General features: G+C 39.3%; 1 protein-coding gene across 1 annotated transcript in view; it reads right to left on the bottom strand.

The window, feature by feature from the left end:
- Positions 1 to 624: 624 nt before the first annotated feature.
- The window catches only part of EYS (EGF-like photoreceptor maintenance factor), a 923,675-nt gene continuing 908,777 nt past the window's right edge, over positions 625 to 15,522 (bottom strand). The window contains exons 48-49 of the mRNA XM_087776394.1: positions 14,902 to 15,063; positions 625 to 4,865 (exon numbers count right to left, since the gene is read on the bottom strand). Coding sequence (XP_087632520.1) covers positions 3,676 to 4,865; positions 14,902 to 15,063 — 1,352 coding nt within the window. The 3' untranslated portion in view covers positions 625 to 3,675. The remainder of the gene's footprint in view (positions 4,866 to 14,901; positions 15,064 to 15,522) is intronic.

The following is a 15,522-nucleotide window of genomic DNA, read 5'->3' as shown; positions in this document are numbered from 1 at the left end:
GCTCTGATAATTTTAAAGGTGAATTTCATACAATAACCTTCTTTTTAAATTGCACTGTTTTTAAAGACTGTAGCAAAGCCTCAGAATCCACACACATTACAACAAAATATAATATGCTCGGTGGTGTGAAGAGTTTTTTAAGTTATTCAGTAGTACAATAAAATAATTCAAGTGTATTTCATTAGTTTTTCAAGTATTTCCTAAGCATCTGAAGCAGGTTGTGACCAGAAATTGGAAGGCTGAGCTGCTTGAATGTTATTGCTTTAAACTGCACTTGTTTTAATAAGAAAGCATTTTTAACCTAAATTCTTGAAAATATGATTTGTAGTAGTAAATTCATTTCTCCCACCATTTTCCATGCTTCAAAAACTTGAATACCTAAGCTTGTACATTACTTTGTGTTTTGCTATCCTTTTTACTGTAAAATGTAAATATTTTAAGGGATATTTTGATTCTAAAATGATAAAACTTTCTCACATACTGTGTGTGTTTGATTTCATAGGTGTGAAACTAGGCTAAATGAATATAGCAGGCTGAGTTACAGAATGCCACATTTGTTGTACACTTCATGGCTCGGTCGTTTCGAGTTTTGGGGGGCGAAGAGGGAGGAGAGGGGCAGAAGGGTGTCTGTACCATTGGGACTTCTAGTAAGTTGGTATTTTGTAGTGACTGCCATCCACTGATGCAAAACAGAAAGCTAAAAAAAAAAAAAGCAAACCTGAAAACAAACTAAAATCTCCTGCTCTTATACTTCTTAAAATACCCTGATCATTTTGTTGAGTCTGTCAGAAACAGCAAAAATATTCCACTATATAAAGAAAAACTTAGGTTTATTGTTCTGTTTTTCAGTGTTTTGTTTTTCACTTTGAGTACATGACCTTATGTGCTGATGTAGCGTTTTGCACTTTGCTGTTGGAAGGACCTTTCTGGAAAGAAGAGGCTTTTCTGTTTAACAACATGCTAATTGTTAGTTTTAATTCTGAATATATTTTAAGGTAAAATTTCATTTCGCTACCTTGCAGGTAGCTTCATGGTCAAGTTGAGTAAAATTAAAAATCTTGCACCAAATAAAGGGGGTGGTAGACTTTCATTAAGTAATGTTTCTCAGGCTCATAGTTGAGAAGATTCATAAAGAAAAAAAATCCTTAGTTTGTTAGTAGCTAGAAGCAATATTTAAACTTTTAGCTTTTATAGCATGATAACATGATGCAATTAAATTAGTCTTTTCCAAATTAATTCCATGGTCTGTCTAGCAGTAGTGCCATTGAATATATCTGGTAGTATTATGCACGTGTTGTTTTGTTTAAATATTTACATCAGGGCTCTTTAGACATAGAAGTGCACCAAAGCATTGGTCTGGTTTTTGGAGTAAGTTCTAAATCAGCAGCTCTGCTTGTAAGATTTTCTTTTGACCTGTTCAAAAATAGTCCCCTCCTGGTCCACGGGAGTTCCGTGTCTCACATTCACATCCATTTGTGCTCTAAAAATAAACCGGGAGCAATGAAAATTGCAGCTGTCTGTACAGAAGGGACAGGAATGCTTTCTGCCAGAACTACCAGAAATAATTCATTTGGAAAGAATATGTAAACATTTGCCAAGTTTGCCAAGTGCTTTACTACCTGCCTCTTGCGTGTAAAAGCCAAAGAGAGCCACAGTAAAACAGCTCTTGAGGGAGAGCTTTGTTAAGAGTTTGATAAGCAGTGACAGTTTCCAGGATTTGGTCCTAGAATCTGAGTTAGTGTAATGGGAATAAATCCCGCTACTACAGGAATAAAGGATGTTGTCTTCTCTATTGCCTTCAGCGACTCTCCTTCCAACACTTGTGTTAGTTGGAAGTGCTCCGATGACTTGTTACTTGTTTTACACTGAATCACTGCTCAGGCCACAAAAAGCAGCGTGCACTGATGAGGAACTGGCAGTACACCCGGAGTCCCAGAGAGAACAGGATAAACCCTAAATATGCTCCCTTCCCCAGCATCACATGGTCATATACAAGGTCCTCCTCAGAGAAACTGGAAGAGAAGAAGCTGGAGCCAGCTGAAATGCCCAGTGGGCTCCGTGAGCTGCCTGCTGGGAAGAGGGGAAGCAGCTCTGTTGCATCAGGCTGATCGCTTGGGGGCTCAGAGCAGCTGAGAAGGATAGAAAGACCCTCACAAAGATGTTTGCGAGATCCTTATTAAAACATCTCAGGGTAGTTCCATCACCCCCCCCCCACCTTAGTGATCTTCAAGTCATCTGTAACTGCCTTGGCAGTGCATTCATTGCTACATGCTAATTATGGTTATGCGGAAAGTAATGTGCCACCTAGTTTTACTGTGCTTATTCTTTCTGCTTTATGGAAAGACAAAAACCAAAAGAAATAGTAACTTGTTTCTGATAAGTACCCACTGAAGACTTATATTCAGAGAATTTCCATGCAAGGAGGTGATGGTTTATAATGTGCTTTTAAGCAATAGTAAAGTAAAAAAGGAAAAGATAGGACTCAATCACTATTTATTTTTATTTAAGTGTTTTACTTCTACAGTAAGCCATCAGTCAAATGAGAAATATAGATACCAGCAGAAATCATTTGTTTAAGCACATTAAAGTATTAATTGATGTATTTTGGTTTTATTGCTCACTAAACTAGAATATAACTGAGCTTTTTCAGAAGGAATAGTTTTTGCATTTATATATGAAGAGCTCTATTTACTTCTGAGATTATAAATTCATGAAAAATCTAGTCATGGAAATTCAATTTTCTGTGGCCAAAACCTTTGTCTCCTTTAGGGGCATATAAGCCAGAAAGGTATAGCTGAAGCAGAGCAGTTCTTAGACTCTACTTTTGAAGCTGTTAGGAATAGAAGTTATTTGTAGGCAGACTGCCACGCTCCCGCGTTCCAGTTTTGAATGGTTAAAACAAAAAGTTTTCATGTAGTCAAACAGGGGACACCTCTGCTGGAGAGAAACAGCAGCTGTATTTTATATCTATTCAGTAATTAAGTAAAATACCTTTTCTGCTCTTAAAATCGTTCTTCTTTAGGTGTATTATCTTAGCGTGAAGACAGGCTTAAGTTCTACCCTTTTACATAAATGCACACGTGATGGATAGAGACTCAGAAGGGAGGGAGAACAACTTCGTTATCTTTGTGGACTTAACAAGTAATTACAGACGTTATGATTTCAAAAATTCTCATTACAACAAACGTGCTTTTTGCCCCAAGTACACCTTTTCTTACCCCCCCAATTGCAGTTTTTACACTTGACCTTAATATTACAAAATTATAAAAGAGAAACTCTGCATTCTAATAAAATTTAAGAGTTTTGGTGAAACAGGTAAGTCTGTTTTCATAAAGCAACACACAATTAATACTGGAGTGATTATTGCCTTTATGAGCTAATTACTACCTATTTTTCTACAAAACGATTTCCAGCGCAGTAAAGAAAAAATGTGCAGACTCCCATTATTTTAAAGTAAATACTAAAGAGTATGTGTAAGTCATTTCACGAGTAAAACATCTGGTTGTGTTTTATATATGCTATTAATACTCAACATTAAAAAAAGAAAAGGAGCTAGGGACAATTTTATTAAGTGCTTTCTTATGTTGGTTCCCGAGTCTTACGTGGCCAGCTAACACAAGAAACAGGAGGAAAAGGAAATTCATCACTTCTAAAGAGCCTTCAACAGTTTTTCAATTAATTTCCATTGTAAACATTATACCCTTCTGCTTTCATTAGCTGAATTTTCTTAGAATCTTGGAAGAGCACAACGTCTTTAATTTTACCAATGAATTCCTTCTGAAAAAGCCCTGTAGTGACTATATTGACTTTCCTGCCAATTTCAAACCCACCAAAATAACAAATGCCTCCATAGTTCAAAGCAGTGTATTTCCTCTGTGGATCGATATCTTCAAAAAGAATTAGCTCCTCATCAAGATAGACCTTAATACAAGTTTGGTTTTGAACTACAGTAACAAAATGCCATCTTTCATCACAACAGGTGGAGTATTTGCTATGAATTAGAGGAACAGAGATTCTTTCTCCAAGATTAATCACAACTTTTAATGTTCCATTGGCAAGACCAATGGCAAGGAAATCATTATCTTCATCTTCACCTTTTCCCATCCATACTAGTAAGCCTTCGGTTTGATTGGTAGTAAAATTTAAAGAAATGCGGCTATACTGGAGGTCTCTTTTTCCGTAATAAGGATCTGTGTATTTGATGTAGGAGTTGCCAATGAACTTTGCTATAAAAAATCTGATTTTGCTATCGCAGTACTTACCTGACCAGCCTAGTGCGCATATACAGATATACGAAAATGAAGTAGGTTGAGGAATACAGAGAGCTTGAGACCCACACCTGTTTTGTGAACAGTGAATAGATTGTTCACATGTGCTCCCTGTCCACTCTTGTGGGCAAGAGCAAGAAAAGCCTGAGTTTTCAACTTGACATGTTCCATTATTTTTGCACACTGCATACCCACAAACGGTTCCGTCACAGTCACCGACGTTGGCTCCACCTTTGGCGTCAGTCACGGTAAGCCTCAGTTCCCTGTTGTTTATAACAATTTCTCGTATACAACCAGTGAAACTTGTGGGTTCATTTTCTACTGCCATTGAATTAACAAGGTTTAAGGAGGACACCCCTCCAACAAAAAAATCTGTGTGTGTGTCTAGCGCGTTCATTCCAGGACTAGCTTTTTGAGTAATGTTGATGCCATCCAGGTCCAAGTAGCCTTCATTGCCAGTTCTTCCTGCTTTGAGTGAATGCCATGTATTTCCATTTGCATGGACCTTCTGAAAGGTCTGTAGGATGACTGTCTTGTCTCCGAGATTGTAGCGTAACTGTATAAATCCATTCATTAATGATATACATAGAAAGTCACCTGTAAAAACAGTATAAAACAGTTTTAGTTTTTAGAGGCAGCACATATTCATAATCCTGATGCTTTCATGCCTGCGCTTCCCCAGTTCAGTAACTTATTTTCAGTAGCCTTGTACCATCATCATGTCTAAATCACACAAATGGAAATGTTCCCTGATGAACTTCTTGTGGCCTTTTGTTTTTTTCATTATTGGAAACTGAGCTCGTGTTTGCTTCAAAGTAAAAAGCCCAGCCTTCTAAAAAGCTCTGCTTTGGTGCAGAGACGAGATAACTGTGAGGTAGGAGGAAACAGGATCACTTTGGCATCCAGGGAATGGGAGCTGGTGTTCCCATGAAAAATAATCAAGTTTTGGCCAAGTTACAAATGCCAGAATACTCTCAATTTCCATATGCTGAATAAAGGCTTGATGGATTTGTCAGTTTAAGGCACTGAAGGCTTGTCCACACCAAACATACTCTGCTTTCCCTGAAGCTGCTTTTTGCAAGGGGGATGTTTTGGGTTTAATAATCTGACAGCTGTAGGAACAGATAAGCTTTTTATTGAATTGTTCTTCTGGAGGCCTCCATGACAGGAAGCATGAGGCGGGAGTTATCTTTTCTTGTAGTATCAGTGTTTTGGCCTTACCGGCAGTATAAAAGGAGAGAGAGTGCCACTTCGAACTGTACTTGCAAACATGAAGAAGAAAAGCTGGGAAAGGTTAGGGAACAGGAGCTGGAAGGAAGGTATGTAAGGGCAGAGCTAGAGTCTAGTAGGGGAAGGTGACAGGGAGGCAGAAGAGGACAGCAGAAGAGTCTGCAAATGAAAGTCATTTTCAAACTTTTGATGTTTGCCTGTGCAAATTTAACTTTTTTTTTATATTGCTTTTGGAAATAGTAGGCATAAGGTGTTTTTTTTCTTTCAAGTAAGTTTATCAATTAGATTGATAAATATGTTTGTTAAATTTGAATGTAAGCTCGCTCTCCTAATAGTTACCAGTAAAACTTAAGTTTCATGTAGTATTTTACTAATGAAGAAATACTTTTAAATTTGGAAAGTACCATTTCCTTAAAGACTCGGCATTCTTAAGGGTGGACCTGTTAGTAGAATGTGTTAGAAGAAGTGTGCTTTCTTGGGGGTTTAATTTTTGAGTATTTCTAGTCCTTGAATTACATTGTCTTTAGTGAAGTTAAAAATGAATGGTTTAATTTACTGGAGGCTTGTGACAGTTGCTAAAATTGTACCTCTCTTTTCAGCAATTGTTCAGGTTCCCATTCAGGCAGGGTGGAGATGTTTCAGTTGTATTAGTGGCTTCGTGCCTCACCTTCCCTGCCCCAGAAGAGAAGGCGGCTCTTCCTTCTTTCAACTCCAGTCCAGCAATGGCAAGCACTTCATTCTAGCTTGCTAGTTCCAGTTGTGATCATCTGTTTTATGTCCCTGCGTTCAGTGTTCTTTTTGAGTACCTTGTTTGTTTCTACTTTTTTCAGAAAAATGAATGTAATTCTCTTCGCTTGTGGTTTCTCTTCCTCAGTGATGTGGCTTTAAGCTTGCTTAATTTTTCAGTGCATGGTTTGAATGCACTCATCTCGCTTGCTTGTTTGAGCAATGTACATAACCTGCTTGTCTATTTCTTTTATTGGGACCTCAGTCCTAGGGTAAGAAAGGAGCAGCAGAAAGAGTTTCTGAACTGCCTCTTTGGCAGCCTTCAATCCCCTCTCCTACCCAGACATGCGGACTTGCATAAAGACAGGAGTACGCATTCTTAGCTGTCTAGGAAGAAGGCAAACATCTGACCAGGGTTGCTTGCTCATCTGTCTTGTAATCAAGAACTGGAGAAGCTGGAAGTTCTCCAAGACTTCCTGGCCTGCGGGGAAGTTTCTTGGTAGCTTTGCAAATTTGACAATGATCTGTCTGAGATGGCATTAGAGAATAGTGCTTCACTGATGTCTAGGAAAAAGTGGACAGTTTCAGCAGTTAGTCATAGTGCTTCTGACTCAAGCCTAATGATGTCTGTTCCTAATGTACTTGCAGTGAGTTTTGCCGTCTTATTTAGTCTTGTAACAACAGCAAATCTGTGTTGATGCATCTGCAATCTACAGTGTAAGGAGAGGGTATGGCTGAGTACTCTGGATTACGTTCTAGCACAGATTTGAGGCCTCTCTTCAAACTGGAGTAACTTTCTTTTCTGCTGGTTGTGAACAAAAAAATTAAACTTTCCAATTTCAACTCTCCCTGAGGCTCTCAAGCCACTTTCTTACTCCCCTGGTTAGATCCTCTCTTCACAGATGACTTGCCGTTTTAGTCTTTGGCGAGAACAGCAGAAGGTTGAGATAAATTTTATGATGTAGATGTTGATCCCAGGGTTCAGCTCAGTATTTCTCCATGAAGTTTATCATGCCATAGGTACTACCCAGGGACAACTGGCTGAAAACATTCTAGGACTGTAATATAAGGTGCTGTGTGCTCAGTGTCCATGAAACTTCTCAAAGTGAAGGCAAATTATGGACTTCTCTTTGTTCCTCTTCATTTCAGCAGCCAGTGACATTTTCAACAAGGGACCTCAATCTGCCCTGTCTGAGGGACGAGTTGCACAGCTGCAGCCTGTGCAGGCCTATGCCATCATAGGAATTGCATCACCATTTTAATCAAACGGCATTCTTACCGCTGAATTTCTCCTCTCAGCAGTCTCAGTATGGGAGAACATGAAGCAAGGTGGTTTCCACTGTTGCAGTTTGAGATTACTCAGACCTGTCCCATATGACCCTAACTGGGGCCTAAGACCTTTCTGAGGAAGTTTGCTTTTGTTAAGCATGAAGGAGATGACAGCCTCAGTTTTTCCAGGACTAGACTTTATAGCTGGTCCCTGCTTTCTAGAAAATACGACTTACACACAGGACACACAACTTCGCTTCCAGCTTTTCAGATTAGCATCTCATCTAATATGGACTATTATCCCCACCAGTAGTGTCACAAAAAACCCAAAGAGACTCCTGAGGTACACACTCACAGTCGTTATTTTGTTGTGCACGCAAGTCTTTGCCCAACCTGTTGGATGGTGTGCAAGGAACTGTAAGGCAATCTGTCTCAAGGTTGAATCTTCTTTGGAAATAGGCTATTGTAGCTTAGCTGTGGCTTGGAACTGCAACATGTCAAGACCCTGGGTGTTGAACAAAATCTTCAATGGTTACAGCATTCAGTTCTGATGCACCTTCCTGCCCCTGTCATCTTCCCTGCTTCAGTAAAATAAAAAGAAGATATATTTTTTTTTTTAATAGCCCAAATGCTAAAAGATTGTTTTCTTTTCTTCTCAGGAGAACAGGATTTTGTAGCAGGTGTTGTCTTAAGAATGGTTCTGGGTTTAAAATAGCACTTTTACTGACAAACCCTATTTCTGGATTTTCACCAAATGACTGAAGGCCAAAGTTGCTCCACCTCAGGGTGGATTGTCTCTGTTCCATAGTAGAAGCCAGCGCTCCAGAACAGGTATCAATTTTTCTTCATCACTTTAATTTTCAGGTTTTCATAATGAATGTGCGTAAGTCTCACCTGCTCCCATATCAGATGTCAGCATTCCCAGAAGCCAAGTCAGCTCTGTGTCCTGAGCAGCCAGTTCCTAAAACTGGGCATTAATGAAAAGTCTCCTATAGGTACATCTGACTAATACTGTGAGATCATGGATTATCCACGATGATAAGTGCTTATGTGACTTCTTATGATGGATTCTGAATGCGCCACAAAAATTTTCAGCTTGCTACTACTCTGAATAAGTATGTAAGTCTGTAAGTAAGTTGGTTACTGTCACACAGTCAAGTTTTAAATTCTCCCAAATGGTGACAATGCCCTTTCATGTTCAGCCTTTATCTAGACGTGCAGATGTGTCTGTATATCCCTGTCTTGAGACGGGATCATGCTTAAGCAGTATCAGGTCACCATGTTTTTATGTTACCACAGGGAGCTCATCTACATCGTAATGTGTCAAAGCTTTGTACGGTTGGAAATGCATGCTAGGAATGCTGCCCTCTACTCTGAGCTGTCCTATTCATGCCAGAAGCGCTACCATGCATAACAAATGCAATAGTGTTAAATTTACACAGCTGCGTTGGGCAAAGATCTCTGCAGTTACTGCCTTCACTATCAAATCTGCCTAACGCTGATATATTTCCTAGGAGGAGTGAATACAATGTCAGAGGATCTTAGGCTGACAGACCACGGACAGGGAGGGTATCCTGGACAGTATTTTTAACATTTCTCTTTTAGGGTCTCTTTCCCACAGTGCCTGAAAGTCTACCCTTGTGCTCCATGTGTATGCATATAAGGCAAAGCCTTTATTACCTGTTAGAGTACCTGAATTTTTTCCTACACTTCATTGCAAATTGACAATAAGAAGGATTTCCTACTAGTTTTTAAGGCCAAAGGAGCTTCCAGAACATCCTTTTAAGTAATTTTGGAAGCAGTGGATGCAGTCTTCTAGTCAGTGGTGTTCACCTTTTTGATGCTGATGTTGTGTCCCCAGTGATACAGAGTTGCAAGTCTCTGTAAAGGCTCCCTGTTTGCTTGAAACTCACTGATTAGTTCCTGGACTACCGAAGGTCTAGTTTCCTTCACAAAGACTTGTAAGACATCTGATGCTTGTCCTTTTTCTCATCCTGTGTTACGAAGCAGAAGCCTCTATGCTATGATATTCTGCTGGGGACAGAGGCTCTGATGAGCTCAGTGCTTCAGCAGCTTTTGCAGAGTAGGTGCCTCAAGAGCTCTAGGCAGTGGTTTCCTGGTTACAGGACACCTATAGTCTTGGTTCCTTCAGCCATTTCGAGGCCCTGAGATGGCACCTCTGGATGTATGTTTGCTGGCCTCAGTCTATGCCTTCTGTTGCTTTTTTAACCTCACCTTTCCTTCCTCTAGCTCAAGGCCACAACGTCAGTTTCTATCATTGTGGTACTAGGTAGCATTTCTTCCCCCCCCTCTCCTTCCACCTTCTTTTTCAGAAACCTTTATTGATCATTGGCGCTCTCTCGGTGACAGAGTGAACATTTGAACCTTATACTCTCATAAGCAGTAACATTCACAGGAATCATCCCCAGTTAATGAACGGGAACTCTGTTACCATAGGTTAGTTTCAGGATGTGCTCATCTTCACTCTAAGCTGACCTCTTGAAGCCACCATAATAAAGTGCCTGTGTCTCCAACAGTGTTATTTCCTCTTGTTGGTATGATGAATCCTATAACCATCATAGCTCCAGATCTATCTTTGCTCACTGCTCCTTCCTGCCTTGCTGAACTCTGATCACATTGCTTTCATTTTTCCTTTTTTCATCATCCTGTTCTTCACAGTGGACCTTTCACCCTGCTATCCTGTATGATTTTCCATGGACCCAAATCATGTCCTCTTACACTGTGACCCTTTATGCATTTGTCCAGGAGCAGAACTTTTCTTGTCTAGTAGGGGTTGAAATAGCCATGTCAGCCTCCAGCTGAATGGCTGTACTCTACAGCCAAGGAAGGTGATGCACTGTGGTCTCCACATGAGAGAGAACGTAACGGACCAGCAGCTGTCCTTCACAGCTGGTCTCCTGAGCATTTCCAGGAGCCAGAATAAGGCCCAGGGCCAAGGAGAGAAAGCAAAGCAGAAGAGGGAGGTCTATAAATGGGTAGAACAAGGGAATGAAGGGACAGAGAGAAGAGATGAGCCATACTCCCACCCTTTTGCAGCCTCTGCTGCTAGTTGCTGGCCAATAATATGTCAGCACGGTTTAAGTTTGTTGTTCTCAGCTTAATCTGCATCTTTTCTTGCCTTCCTTGTCTTTAGAGGTTTGTTAACCTTGACTCTGTCTTTGCCATGCACACAGTTAGGTATCAGTCAGCTCACAGGTTATGGCAGCTTGTTGCAGCTGTTGCAACTTGATCCTTTTATCTAGTGATGACCATAGCCAGCGCCTCTAATGCACACTTACAGCAGCTATCCATGGATGTGCTTTCATGGATTATTAGAAAATTATTCTACACCATGTATGGAGCTGCATCTCACAGCTAATGCAAGACTGAGAACAGGTATGAAGCCAAGCCTGCAAATCTCTCAAACGTAAAAAAATCACTGTGGCAATAGGTAGATTCCAGCTTCCACTTGTGGCACCATCCCAGAGCAGAAGGGCGCAGCTGGGATCCAGAACATCCCTGCAGATGGAGTGATGCTCATGCATCAAGAAGGGGTGGGCGGTTATCTATTTGCAGGTTAGACCATTCAGCCTCACCTTTCAAAAATGCTGCTCTCCTTGGTGAAGAAATTTTTTCTGCTTCCTTTAGTCACCACTGTCACCCTGGCATATTTCAGCAGCTAGAAGGAGCCATCTGCCTTGAGCAACCTCAATTTTCCAGCCTTTTGCAAGTGCTTGCTTGCCAGTGGCAAATGGGTAGCAACAACACTTCATATGCAACAGATTTCAGGACAATGGAGATGACTCTTCTGTCACACAGATAGCTGGCAGTTCTGCTTCTTATGCTGCTAATTTATCCCAGACAAACGATCCCAAAACAAGTAACAAAGCAGAAGTGATGCCCCTGTCAGCCAAGGAAACATGGCTGCCAAGACAGAAGACTTAACCACTCTTTAGTTTCTCTTCTAAAAGTGGGTGGATAATCCATTTGTTTCTGATTAGGAAAACAACACTCCTCCCTTGTGGGTATTCTAGAAATTCTGAAATAGTTCCAGAGGATTTTAGTCCAATTCCATGATTCAGTTTTCACCATAAAAAATGTCTTAGAAAACCATGCAGGCATCACACACCCACATACTGGCTACCTCTTATTTTCGTGCTTTAGGTTTTTAAACTGAAATGCCTTAAATATCAGGCGTTACAGTTTTGAGGTTTTTCAGACCAGGTAGGTAACATAATCTTGTTAAGGAGAGACAGAGCACGGCTGCTGCAAATGTGGAGTATTAAATTTCGTGTGAGTCATCCGATTCTGTTTATTAACCTGACTTCCTTCTTAGTCACTCAGCATAACTGTTCTTTCTCCTCTCGTCAGGGAGCAACCCTTTCCATCACCCGGGCCTGAACTCTGGAATAGTGCAGACAGTCTACAGCATATTCCACCTTCACAAACAAATGTAAAGCTTCAGTAATGCTATGACTCAACAAAAAAGTAATGCTCCTTACTGCCTTTTACCCAGAGTGCCAAGGCCTTCAAGTATATAGAGTGGTCGCTATGTAAATGGACTCAATTATACATTGTTCAAGTAGTTGATGGGTATCCAGCACACCCTGTCTGAATCAGAGGCTATTTATTCAATGGGGCTCTCACACTTTCATTGGTAGAAATAGGATACACTGCACTTGAGAAAATGTGACATGGGCTGGCCTTCTACCGACACTCTGCTAAACTCCACAAGAATGCTGTATTATGTGCAGAGACCTCACTCAGAAGCAGTGCATACAACTGTCTGCATCTCCCACATTTCCACCTCATTGGCATAAAACAAGTAATCAAAGAGGGGGGAAAAAAGCCCCCTTGTCTTTCTGTCAGCAAGTTTCCAAACTAAAATATGCATACACAGCTCACTTGTTGGGTTTGTTTTCCCCCATAAAAATTACTTACTATTAATATAGCTTACTATTAACATAGTTAGCCACTTAAAATTTTGCCAGACTTTGGAAATTATTTTCTTAGGAGCTGCAGAAATTAACACTACCAGCCTTAAGTCATGATGCACATTCAGAAACAGCTGACAAAGCAAGAAAACTGATGACTGACAGAATTATAGGAAATTCTGCTAACAGATTCATAGGATATTTTCCATTTTATGCCAATTTGCCAGGTGTATAAATGTGTGTGCTGAAGTAATCACATTGTTACAGGAGTGGCGGCTGGCACCAGCATATCAGCTTTCGAGGAAGGAGACTAGCCACCTACCCACCCTTTCTAGAAATGCATGTAATATTCTTTGAAAAGAACAAAGCAAGAAGGAAATGTTCCAACTGAAGTCTCATGTTTATTTCTTCACCTACTAAAGATTATTTTTTTTTTAATGATGGGAGGATTTTTTGACAGGGGCATGCCCCTGAAGGGAAAGTCCCAGTGTAGTGTTTACATGGGTGACAAGCCAAGCCAAGGTATAACTGTACCACCGTGTGATGATACAACTCAGTATCATTGCTAAATTAGCTGCATAGTCAGAGCTCATTTCTTTTAAGAAAACAGCATTCCCTAATGAGGAAAAAAAATGTTCTAATTATTTGCTGTTAAAAAGGAATTTTAGAAAAAAAAATCCTGTGTTTTCGGCAATCAATTTATTAAATCTTACATAACTGTGCAGAAGAAAAGGCTTTATATAAAGTGCTTTCTAAGCTAATCCCCAACAGAAAGCTCTTTCACATCTGCTGGCTGCTAAGAATACTTCTGAGTCTTTCATCAGTCTAATTCTGTCTGGGTTTGACAGGATTATATGAAGGCAAGTATAAAGAGCTAGACAATTAGCTTTTCCTAAATCTTTCAAAACTTCAGGACAGTGACAATGGGAGTAGGAAATTTGTAAAGAAATTAAATTATTCTATAGAAGATGTTTTTTGTTTTGAAATGAAATCGATATGATTCTAGAAAGTGGTTTAAAGAAAATATTCCCTCCTGTGCAAACAAAACATTCATGAATGGCAATAGAATGAGGGCATGCTCATGCTAAACCACTCCTGGCCCAAGTTAAACAGACTTAGCATGCTCTTTGATGCTTCCAAAGAGATATTTAATTTCTTTATATGCTAGCTGCTTCCATGACCTTTGGCCATTCTTTTGAGAGAGATCATTTTTTCTCTTCTATTTTTCATGGCCCCTGTAATGCTTTAGTTTATACAGGAGAGAACTATTCACTGAGAATCTCAGAATTTGGCCTGTAAGTGATAGAATTATAAAAGATTCATTGTAGAAGACAGAGTTCTTTCTGCAAATAAATGTATTTGTATTACAGATGTTCCATATATTTTCCTTTGAAGCTGCTTCTCTCTATGTGGTTGTAATTAGAACAAGGCAAACAGGAGGTGCCAGCAGTGTACGATGTATTACCGGTTTTACCAAATACCAGCCTGTTCAAACATCTGTGTACAGAATAAGAAGGTGGTAAATCGGGCATATGTGTGTTTATATGCATGCAGGGCTGAGTATGTTTATTGAAATGTCTCAAAGCTTTAGTCTTTGAATGAAGGAATGCAAAAATACATGATAAATAGTTAAGTGCTTTTTTGTCATACAAAGGCCCATTTTTGCATAATGTACTACTTAATACAAGTGGCAAATGTGCTCTAAGATCACGTTATGAATGATATATAATGCTTCTGTTTCAAAATGTGCAAGACACCACATAAATGCAATATAAAGATGAAGTGTGCTAATAAAGTAATTAGAAAAAATTTACACCTTAAAGACTACATTTTAAAATGTATTTACAATGCTTGGTAAATCATGTTTTCCTGCCGTGAAGTTTTAGGAATGTTAACTCAGTAAAGTTTAAAATACTTTTATAAGTAGTAGAAATATTTTATTTAGATTTGTTTATCACTCTGCATATCTGGCAAATGCAGAACTTGTATGTTTTGCATGCTGCACCAGCCATCTTTTCAGCAAGCATTATGTAATAAAAAGTTAAACTTCTGATGAACTTCATTAGCTCTCTCATAGTCTGTTCACTTTCACTTAACTTTGATCAGTTTTTATATTGCTTTATTTTTGGTCATTTTAAAACACTGGGCCAAACCCCCAGACTATGAATCCTAGAGTAGCTGCACTGAAACTGTGGGAGCAGTATCAGTAAATGCCTGTTGAAAAGCTGGCTACAGTTACTTTTCAGGGGAAAATGGTTTCCTGAACCACTTCATTAAATACTTGCTGGCTTTAGACTAAACCAAATTTTTCTTATGCATATTTTTTCTTATGAACTTGATTATTCACAGTTCAAAACCCAGTTACCATGGACAATGAGTTACAGAGACTGAATGCCTGAATCACTTCAAAGTACTGCCTTTCTTTTTCAAAAAGTATCTGGGTGTATGATACCAGCAAGCTGGAATATCCTTACCTGACTGAGTACCCAAATGCTGTGCAGTGTAGAACAGGATACCATCTGGAGACAGAGGCTGAAACTGTAGTTTGATATGGGTCTTATGCCGGATATAAAAGGGTGCAAATGACATCCATGATGATTCATTACTTCTGAAAGATGGATCGCTAATGGAACTATCTGAAAAATACAAGAGGAAATGTCTTCTGAAAGATATTTTGAGAGGACTGCATTATTACGGCACCAATTGTCTACAGTTATTTTGTATAGTTCATAAATGCTATACGTAATACTTTCAGTTCTTCCCTTTCCAAAGACTAAAAATAACCTATATACTGAATAAAACTTAGATAATAACAAATCATCGCCACTTTGTCTTCTGTGTGCCTTATTTTCATTAACAATCAAGCCTGTAGTTGTAATGCAAAATAAGTGTGATCTTGTTAGTGTTCATTTTCAAATAAATGTAAGTGTAAATTTTACATTGTTTAAAAATTCAAATGCAACATACTTTTGCAGGAGTCAGAATAAACATTTATTTCTTCACCATACAGATGAAAACCTTAGTGGAAGATTTTTAATGAACTGCTTTGTGTGTCTTAAGAACGTACATTTTAAGTGGAATGTATTCATTAATTG

This window comes from Nipponia nippon, unplaced genomic scaffold (assembly GCF_047370975.1).
Source record: "Nipponia nippon isolate SJK-2023a ecotype South Korea unplaced genomic scaffold, ASM4737097v1 scaffold_4, whole genome shotgun sequence".
NCBI lineage: Eukaryota > Metazoa > Chordata > Aves > Pelecaniformes > Threskiornithidae > Nipponia > Nipponia nippon.
Note: the sequence above shows the minus strand (reverse complement) of the source record. Positions and strands in the feature narration are given on the sequence as shown.